This window comes from Rosa chinensis, chromosome 3, assembly GCF_002994745.2.
Source record: "Rosa chinensis cultivar Old Blush chromosome 3, RchiOBHm-V2, whole genome shotgun sequence".
In the NCBI taxonomy this organism is placed as follows: Eukaryota; Viridiplantae; Streptophyta; class Magnoliopsida; order Rosales; family Rosaceae; genus Rosa; species Rosa chinensis.
The window spans coordinates 37,275,073-37,287,056 of NC_037090.1; the positions used below are offsets into that span (position 1 = coordinate 37,275,073).

At 37.3% G+C, this 11,984-nt stretch overlaps 2 protein-coding genes across 3 annotated transcripts; one reads left to right on the top strand and one right to left on the bottom strand.

Moving 5' to 3' along the window:
• Positions 1-884: 884 nt before the first annotated feature.
• LOC112193413 (GTPase Der) lies at positions 885-9,965 on the top strand. Of its 2 annotated transcripts, none has more exons than XM_040516656.1 (13): positions 885-1,320; positions 1,555-1,628; positions 1,966-2,049; positions 2,144-2,437; positions 3,579-3,718; positions 4,451-4,538; positions 4,812-4,994; positions 5,463-5,624; positions 6,407-6,600; positions 7,872-8,022; positions 8,421-8,586; positions 9,164-9,342; positions 9,476-9,965. In XM_040516656.1, the coding sequence occupies exons 1-12, from the start codon at positions 954-956 to the stop codon at positions 9,244-9,246; spliced, it is 1,986 nt and encodes a 661-aa protein (XP_040372590.1). In that variant the 5' UTR covers positions 885-953; the 3' UTR covers positions 9,247-9,342; positions 9,476-9,965. The 2 variants fall into 2 exon arrangements, with proteins under 2 accessions (XP_040372590.1, XP_024189328.1); XM_024333560.2 differs by having other exon boundaries at positions 886-1,320; positions 9,179-9,342.
• A 785-nt stretch (positions 9,966-10,750) lies between these two features.
• LOC112193414 (non-specific lipid-transfer protein 2) lies at positions 10,751-11,417 on the bottom strand. The gene has a single exon (XM_024333562.2). It carries the CDS (start codon positions 11,327-11,329, stop codon positions 10,985-10,987), a length of 345 nt encoding a protein of 114 aa, XP_024189330.1. The 5' UTR covers positions 11,330-11,417; the 3' UTR covers positions 10,751-10,984.
• Positions 11,418-11,984: the final 567 nt, after the last annotated feature.

Here is an 11,984-nt window from a genome sequence, read left to right on the forward strand (position 1 = left end):
AGTACAAAGATTACATGAAATCTAAATCTAATATTATTATGAATCCTATTCAGAATATGGATAGAAAATCTATGATTAAATATACTTTCCCTATTACATAAAGATTCACATTCCTACTTGGGTTGAATTTTGTCAAAGACAAAGGGCTTTTTTTTTTCCTTTTTATTTTATTATATATATATATATATATATATATATATATATATAGGGGCGGGTTCTGAAGCGGACGTCCGCACTTGGCTAAAGTGCGGACGGCGACGCAGCGGCTGCGTTCCAGGCTGCGACGGCGGCTCGGGGCTTGGCGGACGGAGGCCGGAGGCTTGGTGGACGGTTCTGGGCAGCGTTCGAGGTCGGAGGAGGTCGGAGTTGCAGGTTTCTGGGCAGCGAGCTCACCTGCAACTGCAGGTTTCTGGCCAAGGCTGCAACCACGTCGCCGGCGACTCCACCGACTGCAGACCCGTCCGTCTGACCCGTGGTGTCCGTCCGGCAAGCTCCGCTGCTCCGTCGCACCCCGAGCCGAGCTGCAGCAGCGCCGTCCGCACTTTAACGAAAGTGCGGACGTCCTCTTTCGAACGCGTCCGTATATATATATATATATATATATATATATATATAAAGATGTGTATTTAGTGGAGGAGTATGGCATATTGAATGAGGATAGTTTATGATGCTCGGGGTTGTGTTTCTAGTAAAATGTTAAAATAAGAAAATTAATAGATGATGTATTTTTTTATTTATTGGAATAATAGATGATGTTATGTCTAATATTTTACAATGTGTGAATAAAACTTCTCATAGCAGCATTCTAAATATATATATACATATAAAAAAAGTTATTAAAGAAATAAATAATAATGATAATGATAATGATAAACCTGAGGAAGCATAAAGGGGGCGGATGTGGATAAACCTCCGAGGTTTTAAGCGCCAAATTGCCAGAGAGAGACTTAAAAATGGCAGCAGCTGCTGAGCTCTTCTTGTCTTACAGAGGAGGAGGAACCACCGCTCTGTCCAAAACCCTATCTCTTGTCTCTTCCCCATTTCCCAAATCAATTCTTCATCTTCTCCGCACCACTCCCTCCCTTTCCCTTTCCCACCACCACTACCACCACCGCCACGCTTCTCGTCTTCCTCTCTCTCGCCTCTCCGCCACTGATCAAATCGATGTTTCCCTAACAGACGACGACGAAGAACAAGAACTAGAACCAGAGCCAGAGGGAGATGAGTCCGACGTCGATTTGGACTTCGACGCCCTCGAACAAGACGCCCTGGAACGAGTCCGAGACTTCTCTTCATCTCTCTCCAACCAGCTCACAATCGGTGCCTCTCTCTCTCTCTCCCTGCTTATTCATGCTTCGCTACTCCTACTAGTCTTCTTACACATTGAAATCCACTTCCAAAATTTCAAAGGAATAATGATGCTTTTCAATACTTGTTCTTATACACCTAGTTGAATTCTGTGTTGGGCCCATTTTGTGACTGAGTTATCAATGTCTCTGCATTTTGTGGTTCTCTCTATCTGATGTCTGTTGCATCTATTTTTATGGTTTTCAGAAGATGAGAAAACTGATCAAGAGGCACTCGGCCGAAAGCAGAGGAGGCAGAAAACTCCAATCAAAAATAAAACTGTAAGTAAGCAAATGATAGTGCTCAGATTATATTTTACTGCTGTAAATACTGAAATCACAAAGCCTACTGTCCTGCAAAATGAATCTTGGGGATCACTAAAATCAGGATAACTTATAAGATTGGCGTTACTGTTATTAGTTTATAAGGTGTCATGAACAAGTATATACATCAATTCTGTATACTTTGGTTTTATTTTTGGCAAAGATATTATTGGTTTTTAAAATGCAATTTGACTGTTATTTTTCAAATACTGCAAGTTGGGGTACTGTTTTCGATGAAATGAAGGAGAAAAAGAGAAGATTCATACTCTCTAAATCATGTGAATTTCATTTGCAGATCCCTGACCATCTTCTTCCGAGAGTTGCAATTGTTGGAAGACCAAATGTTGGTAAATCAGCATTATTCAATCGACTTGTCTCGGTACTTAATCGGAATCTGGTCTTCTACTTTCTAATTAGCATCAGTACATTCTCAGTGCAGTTTGACTCTTCACTTGTATTCTGATGTATTGCAGGGGAACAAGGCAATTGTAGTTGATGAGCCAGGGGTCACTAGGGATCGCCTGTATGGTAGATCCTTTTGGGGGGACTTTGAATTTATGGTGGTCGATACTGGTGGTGTTCTTACAGTTTCAAAGTCACAGGCCAACGTCATGGAAGAACTGGCCATTTCAACAACCATTGGTATGGATGGAATTCCACTTGCCTCCAGAGAGGCAGCGGTTGCAAGGATGCCCTCAATGATTGAGAAACAAGCTACTGCAGCTGTTGAAGAGTCATCTGTCATTATTTTTCTTGTTGATGGCCAGGTACAGTTTTTGATAAATGCTTGTTGGACCATCTTCAATGTGCTTGTCTCTGCAATATGCTTATGCATTATTGGTTAGATGAAAATTTTCATTAGTAGAATTGGTCTTCACACTGTAGGTGTTTTGTTCTTCTGACATGATAAGACAGATTGAAGTAGAAGTTCTTTGACCCAAAGTGATTATAAGATTCTTGAAGAATTAATAAAATATGATGCAAGCTCCATAGCGATATATACAGTTCATGGAGAGGTTAGAGTAGGGAGTGTCCAGGATTAGTGAAAAAAGGCCTTCCTGTGGCTTTTGAGGATGCACATATGTAGAAACATCAGACAGATGCTGCAAAACTTGGAGCCTGATATTAGATAAATATGAAATGACAAGAACATATGACAAACACGAATATGTATATACATATTACATTTATCAAACATTAGTAATATTAAACAACATTTTATTGCAGAAACTGTAATATTATCACTCCATGTTTTTTTGTTTTTATTTATTTATTTTTATGAACAGACCTACTTAGCTCTCCATAGGCGTCTTTGTCAAATATATCTTATAGTGTGATTCATCTCATCTGGGAGACACGTTGAATTGAATGCAATTTGTTTCTGCTTGAGGGTGTACATCTGATTATGATGGAATAATCTGCATGCTACTTGTATTTTTGCATTCCAATTTTTTTGTTTGTAATAACACTGCATATAAGGTGGAAAGATATGATTCTAGAAACTGTTTTGTTTTCAATTCTTTTGATCCCCTTAACTCCCTCAAACCCGCTTTGCAAACCTGCGCTGGAACCCAGGGCCTCCTGTCAAACCCTACAATATTAAGGAGACAAGGAACTCTAGAAAATAGCTGGATAGGTAGCCTGAGGTGATTCAAATCGAGTCCCAGACTACATGGAAGCAAAAATGGCCCTGAACATTCCACTAAATCCTCTCTGGGTCAAATTTTGTTTTCAGTTGACATGACCATTTTAGTTTAATACTTTTTCTCATCATAATGATAACCATTTCTCAGTAATGAGTTTATTTATATTCTATTTGACTGTGTTTAGTGAAGTTTGTGACCTCGAAAAGAGTTTGGTTTATAAGTTGAAGATAATACTGAAGTCAGGTTTGCAATGGTGAAACAGGCTGGTCTAACTGCGGCTGACGAGGAAATTTCAGATTGGCTACGTAGGAACTTCTCAGATAAGTACATCATTCTTGCAGTCAACAAATGTGAATCTCCACGTAAAGGAGTCATGCAAGCATCAGAGTTTTGGTCCTTGGGGTGAGTTGACCAATCTAGTCAAGGGAGTCTGGTCTTCAATTTGTAGCAATGCCTATCTGTTAATCTAGAGAGTCCTGCATTCAATATTGAACAAGTCCCTAATATATGAAGTGATAGATCATCAAATCTTATTTCCATTGTTTTTTATTTTCTCCCAAATTGTACTTTCTGAAGAATGCTTAGTACTAATGATTTTCTTTAAAAAGAGAGGGCGGATGTGCCCTTACCTCGTCATTGGTGTATCTTGTGCACATAGAAGTGCGGAAAAGTGGTATTTTTTTTTTTTTTACCAGTCCTTGAGTAAGCTGATATTGTTGAAGGGAGAGAAAGTGGATTGGGTTGATACTGAAGGCCATTTAACTTTGTAAGTGAAACGGGGGAACAAATAAGATCTTTGATGATTATAAAGGGTGGGGGTATAGGTGTTTAAACTTTTATATGGGTTTCCTTGTTATATAATATTGTAGAGTGCAGGAAGCTGTTATGGGTTCCCTTGTTTTAATCTAATAATAGCTGTTTAATTGTGGTATCTGATGTATTCTTGAGGTTCATTTCTTATCCATTTTCATTTATTTGAGTTGGTGCTGGTAAATGTTCCCGTCTTTCTAAAAGAAAATAACAATAAAGATAAAACATTTATAGCTATTTGCCTATTTTTACTCATATAGATATATAGGGTAGTTTATATAAAAATATTAATGTACAGTACATATGCTTTTGGTTGGTGGCTAGGTTTTCGCCGCTTCCTATATCTGCTATATCTGGAACTGGAACCGGAGAGCTTCTCGATCTTGTGTGTTCAGGCCTAAAAAAGATTGAGGTATATTAGTCATCTAATTTTTACCGACTTTGTGAATGCTGAACTTTTAATTGGTAGTTGACATAACTTTACCATCCTGTATTCCATTCTTAAGTGGTATTTTAGCTAGGTATTTGTTTGAGCATAGATGCTAGTTAATTTTTCACTCAATAGCATGATTCCTGCTTTTTACTTGACTTGGTGCTTCTGGTCATTTATCAAAGTCCAAGAAGCTATCTTTTGAATATTTTGATTTCAATATGATAAAATTTATTATGTTTCTATCATATGCAGGATCCTGATGATTTTGCTGAACAAGAAGATTATGTTCCTGCAATTGCAATTGTTGGTCGACCAAATGTTGGTAAAAGTAGCATTTTGAACGCGTTGGTTGGAGAAGACAGGACAATTGTTAGCCCAGTCAGTGGAACTACTCGTGATGCTATTGATATTGAATTCACTGGACCAGATGGACAGGTTTGATTGGTTTTCAATTCTCCATTCTACTGTTTCATAAAGACATGAGAAATTTTTCTAGTAATTTATGTAGAGAGATGTCTAAGAATGTAACTCTTTATAGATAAACCGTAATATGGACATCCTATTGCCTCCCTATCATTTTTGTTTTCCTTGTCCCGTTTCAGTCTCTTCCCCCCTTCTCCCAATTTGTCCCGCATCATCAAGGTTGGAAGCACGGAAGTATTAGGCCCTACTTTTTAGATACCAAGACGATCTTGAATAATCAATAGTTATTCCTGTGTTGACTCATTTGCAGCCTGAAAATGAACTTAGCCTGTTGTTGGTTTATATTCTTGAAATATAATTGGACAACTGTTGATTAGTTGTCTGTTTATAATCTTCTGTTTTGTTTTCTTAAGAAAAAGTTTAATTCCCTTGCATGATGTCAAGATAAAACCTTACAATTGCAACAATTTGTTTTTGTAGAAGTTCCGGCTTATTGACACTGCCGGAATCAGAAGAAAAGCCGTTGTTGCTTCATCAGGTAGTGTGACGGAGGCTTTATCAGTTAATCGAGCATTTCGTGCCATTCGCCGTTCTGATGTTGTGGCTCTTGTCATTGAGGCCATGGCTTGTATCACAGAACAGGTACTTGGGCTATTGTCTTTTCTGGATTTATTGTTTCTATAGTGCTGTGAAGAACAAGAACTTGCCAGCACTTAATGCCTGCACTCGGTGCTGGGGGAAACAAACTAAGTTGTATGGTTCAAAAACATATTTCTAAAATAGGAATTATACATATAAGTTGTATTAACGTGTTTTATATGCCTGACATGTAGACATGTACATATATGATAAATATTAATCACATGTGTGCTTAACAAAAAAGTTATCAAAAAGATCTATGATCAAATTGAGTTCACCTTCTAGCTTTTATATTAGTTTCAACAAACCACTATGTTGGGATTTGAATTTGGGTATCTATAATTGCAAGCCCTGCTTGTTTACTGTCAAAGTATGTAATATTTGATAAATAGATCTACTTTGTCTAATGAAAATATAATAATGACATGTGATATACTTTACTGAAAGAAAGCAATTAAGGTTGTCATTTGTTAGAATGCAATCTGTTACCCAGGGGTTATATTTTTTCTTTTCTATTATATTTTCTGAAGTCTAATTTTCATGAAGGCTCTTGATGGCAAAGAAATGCAAATTCCAACTATATTTGATCAAATTCAGTTAAAGTAACTCATTCAAGAGTGAGCCATAGTGAATAAAGAATCTTGAAACTTTTTTTCTTTCTAAATAATTCTTTTCAAAGCATAGGTTATTTAGAAAATTTACCTGTTAACTTCTTTAGAGAATGGCATATTGGTAGTCACAAAAAGATTTCTTCTAACTATATTTTGTCTGCATGAATCTCCTAGGATTGCAAGATTGCTGAAAGGATAGAAAGAGAAGGGAAAGGTTGCCTGATAGTTGTAAACAAATGGGACACTATACCAAATAAAAACCAGCAGACTGCAACATACTACGAGCAGGATGTGAGGGAAAAGCTTCGTATTCTCAATTGGGCGCCGGTTGTATATTCAACTGCACTAGCTGGTCGTAGTGTTGATAAGTATGTTCTTTACTGTCTCTTTTTGGCTTAACTTGCAGCATATTTGGATTGTTTACCTAACTTCATGTACGTGAAGACACCCATATTCTTGATTGATAATTTGATATCAACATATATACACACTCATCAAAAGTGAATGGCTAAAGAGTATATTTTGTTTTAGTTACCAATTTGTTGGTTGCTGATATTTGGCATTAAGTTGAAAATTCTGGGTTCCTAGATATTGTTGCTTTTATTCTGAAATGTGAATTGAACATCTATATGTTCTCATAGGATACTGATACATGGGCATGTTTTCTACAATAATATGGAGTGGAAATTTAAATTATAGGTCTCTGTATTGTTACTATTTTAAGAGCGAAAAGTTTCCCTGATTTGAAAAATAAGGACAACAGCAATGAAAAACTACGGAAGTTTCATTGCTGTTCTCTTCTAAAAGAAAATTCATTTTCTGGTTAATGCTTTTGTGTAGGCCACATACGGCCCATGCTAATAGCAGACTTGCACGAATGGACATGAATTTGCTTGTGGACTTGTTTACTGATGCTTGTTTGTGCCAATCATTTTTAAGAGCCATACCTGGTTTCAAGCAATGAAAACTTTCTGATTTTAGCTATTGGATGTTTATGTTGTTATTTATTGTTCTCATCTAGAGTTTCAAGCAATTACATTGCTTGCTTTCTTCCCGAAATAGCTTATGCATCATGCTGTGGACTTTTAAACCAAAGAAAAAAAGGTACAGAAGGGCGTTTTGGATACCGAGAAATAAAAATGTCACTTCTGATGTAGTGCAACGTTAATGAACATCTGCCAACTACTGTGTTCCATAGGAAGATCCATGAGTTCTGACCCTAAATTTGTGTCTCATGATAACTTATATGCCTGATCTTTGGGTGACAAATAAATGCTGGGGGTCAGTGAACCACTTGTTAAAAAAAAATTATCATTTTCTTGATTGATAGATGAATGGTTTGTTTGGATCATTGAATCACTTTGTGGGGGCCTCACATGCTCTCGCTGTAGTTGCTTCAATTTGAGGGGGCGGTTGTGTAATGTGTATGTATACTATATAAGGGCATACCCCTACACACACACATATGTATATATAGAACCAGGCTCACCGCATTTGAAAAAATGCATTACTGAAATGTACAATTAATTTATCAATAATTTTCTTTCAAACCCTTGTAAACCCCAAGAAGTGCTTTTTATAGTTCACATGTGTTGGTCAGAGACTACCGATTAATGGCAGTACTTTATTCTTGGTTTAGAATTATCATGGCTGCTAGCACTGTTGAGAAAGAACGGTCAAGAAGGCTTACAACTGCTGTGGTAAATCAAGTGGTACAGGAGGCACTAGCTTTTAAATCACCACCTAGGACACGAGGTGGCAAAAGAGGACGTATTTATTACAGCACTCAGGTATGTGCTTTACACTGCAAACAGCAATCATGTTACCAGTTTTCCGTATTTTTATAAGCTTGCATTATCTTGCAGTTCTTGCCCAAAGGCGCTCTTGTCTCTAATTATAAATTCATTTTGTTAGGAATCTTCTAGATATAGATGCCAATATACTTTTGAGATTTGTTCTTTTAATGGACGAAATCATAATCTGTTCAGACTTGAAAAAAATGAAGTTTTGACTATGCTATTAACTTTTGGATGATTCAGTTCTCAGACCAAAGAAAAAGAAGAGGGATTCACTACCTTATTTTTTGGCAGTATAAAAAATTGCATGTGATCAAATAACAAACATATTCAACTTTTCATAGGAGATTAGGAACATTGCAATATTGTGTATTTACTCTATCCATTTGCAGGCTGCTATAAGGCCACCAACATTTGTATTCTTTGTTAATGATGCGAAACTTTTCCCTGAAACTTATCGTCGCTATATGGAGAAGCAACTGCGTTCAGATGCTGGGTTTGCGGGTACTCCAATTCGCCTTTTATGGAGCAACAGGAGGAAGACAGAAAGAGATGAAGGTCAGTTCTCATCTTGTCTATTAAACATATACCCTGCAGTCATGAGCGCATTAGCCTATAATCAATCAGTATTTCTTTTTGGGTGATGGAAAGATGTTTGCGGCTTCATATGGTCTATCTGTGATCATGTGTGCCATAGTTTTTAACAAAATTGTGCTTCATGCTTGCATCTGTTTGCACAAATAAGCAAAGGAGGATAACTTTAGGGTACCTAGTCAACCCTGAGCAGGGGCTGACCACCCCAGGCTTTGAATTGAAGGCCCTATAATATATGTGCAGATAAAGTCATCCTCTGTAACATAATAAGTATTTAAACAGCTGCCTATGTTACCAACTAGGTAAATAGTGCTGTCTGTGTCAAATATTAAAACAGCCCCTTTCTATTGCACCAAAGTTTCTTAGGACGAACTCTCATGCTCATGTTATGTATTGATGCATATGCAAAACTTGTTTGTACCGCTTTCGTTTTTCCCCAGTTTTTGGTGATGATTTCTCATGAACCCTGGACTATCTTGCTTTCATGAATTTTCAATATTCTTGATGTTTGGAAGCCCAAGATCAATTTAAAGGGCTCTAGATCATATGTTTACAGGGAGAGCTACAACAAGGACAAAAGGGAATCTTGTGCCACGTGACAAAAAATTGGAATTAGCTACATGAAGATGGAGAATGTTTAGGTATCTCTGAACCGGCGACTAGTTTTGTTGTGCGTGCAGTACGTCCTAGTTATCAGACATTGAAGATAACCATGTAAAAGTGAGTAAGTTTATCAATTCTATCAATTAGTCATTAATTTTTTTTTTTCCTGTTAATGACCAAAATCTGCATTTGCATATTGGTTGGCCGGTGGATAATATTCCTGATATATATAAATTATGACTTGTCTTAGGTTTGACTGATTATACATAATATTTGGCTGAGGTTGGGCGAAAATTTTAAGCTGGATCATTTGCAAGCCATGTTAAAGTCAGGGATTTGCAGTAGGAAAAGATCATCTCAAGCTTTTTTATGGAAGATGATCACTTTCCGGAATTTTAAGTGGTTGGCATGAACATGTTATGATAACGTGGACCACGCTTTCAGGTCTCTGCCTTTGTTTTCAAATGTTAATGCTCATTTGAAGTAACAAGAAGTTTCTAGTAGAAATCAGCAGCTGCAGTTTTGGGAAAGGGGATGAACCCATTCCGGTGATGGTACTAGTCACTAGATCAAGTTTATATGAAAGTCCTTCCTTTGACTCCCTTTGACGTGTATGGTGACTGAGGAGGGGGATGGAAAACCACCATAAGATAATACTTTCCTTTGTGCCATCAGATGAATGGGCAACTGTTTTGAAATGCCTCAAAAGGACTTCAATCTATGCAAATTTTTACCCCTAATATGAATTTCAAACCGTATACATATATAATATTAGCTCATGAGAATTTACACAATAGAATTAAATTAAGAGGAACAAGAAAAAGAAGGTAAAGTATGTTTATTGGCTTGTACGGAGTGTTGCTAACAACAACAACCGACTTGTGCGAGTTCTCAATTTACAACATACAGCAAAAAATCGATATGGTGAGCTATTTCCTTCCAAGTTAATTCCCTCTCTCTGCTAGCCAAGCTTCCTCTTTGACAGTTTAGGTTTAGGGTGTTGTCGTGGTTTTGTTTTGTAATTCTGTTTCTTCCATTAAAAAAAATGCTAATGGAAAATATGAGAAATAAATACCAAAAAAAAAATAAAAATGAAATTGCAGGTCACAGGCTTGTGGTAAGAACAATGCCCACTTTTTCTCTCCTTATAATCCAGGACAATATAGATGCCAAACCAGAAAGATTTCGAAGAATGGAATTCTCTGAACCTTCAAATAGAAAGGGAGCACAACCAACTATCAATATGCCTGAAGATGATGACGGATAAACGTGAACGTACCCTATCACTCTTTCCTCCAAAGCACAACCCACCAACAAATACCTTCTCTCTCAATTAAGTCTCAACTGTATATGCTAAAACCATATCTACCTAAATCTTTACAAGTTCTTGTCACTTCTCCAGAAGGCGTCAACTTTGACGGAGATTTGAGAAATAAGATAAATTGATACTTTGAATCGTTGTAATTATATATCCTAAATTCCTAATGATAGATCCAATCATCATAAATAAGCGCAAGCAAAAAAAAAAAAAAAAACAGAATCTATTAATTTGAAAAGCACACTACAAATGAATGTAAAAAGTAAAACAACATATATCTTTATTCTTTTAACGACATATCACAACTCCACAAGTACATGCAGATCCATTAGTTTATTATAAGTAGTTGATAGTAGCAGTACGAGTAATGATGAACATTATGAATGGGGCATTCTTATTACTTGGCTATATGTAGTTATAACTATTATGGTAATAAAGCCCTTAACAGCGAGGGTAGGGAACACCACAGTTGGCAGAGAGTTTTTCGGCGTTGGGACCGGTCACATATTGCCTGAAGGATGGGTTCTTTATGTATCCACAAAGGCATGGAATCTGCTCCTTGAGCTTCTGGCAGCAGATGCTCGACGGCTTCGAACCATGCTGGATTGGATCTAAACATGGACTCAACTGCACCGGATCGCATGTCGTATCTGCCTCAGCTGCCTGGTGTGCAAGCTCCGGTACTCGGCCTGCTGCGACCATCACCAAGTCTGTAGTGGCACTACTCATGAAGATGATGAATACAAGTACCAAAACTGACACGCCGCTGCTAGTTGACAACTTCATCTTCTTCTTCTGTCGATCTATATTACAATCAGAGAAATGGAAGCTAGCTGTAATGGAAAACAGAGAAGGATCAACTCAGATATGTATACTAGGGGAGCCACCCCACAGTTTATATAGACTTAAGATTGCCTTGCGTGAGTAAAATGACTAGGTAAACCAAACCATAATGGAGAGAAGATAAAACCTCTTACTGTACGTCTTGCAGTTTTCATGCATTGAAATCTTTGCGCAATTAAAGAAGTTAGTGATGCATGCATGGAAGAACTTCTACATTGCTAAATGGAGGAGGATGGTAGCGTCTACTCTACTGTCATGCCATATTCTCAGACTTAAAGACAGAATGCGATGGCGGATTTTGTGATCCCCCGAAGAAAAGAGTCCTCCATGTCACGTGACTCCAAAACCATAACAGCTTGGAAACTATCAGAATTGAGTAATGCCAAACCATCTTTATTAAGTTTCGACGACGCGATTGTGAGATTTGTTTACTTGCTTTTTCTGGTTGGTGGTGACATGTAATACATTGTGATCTACGTACTACGTATGACCTTGGAAACTATCAGAATTGAGTAATAATGCCAAACCATCTTTATTAAGTTTCGACGAAGCTATTGTGAGATTTAAAGCTTTTTTCTCGTTGGTGGTATGATCTACT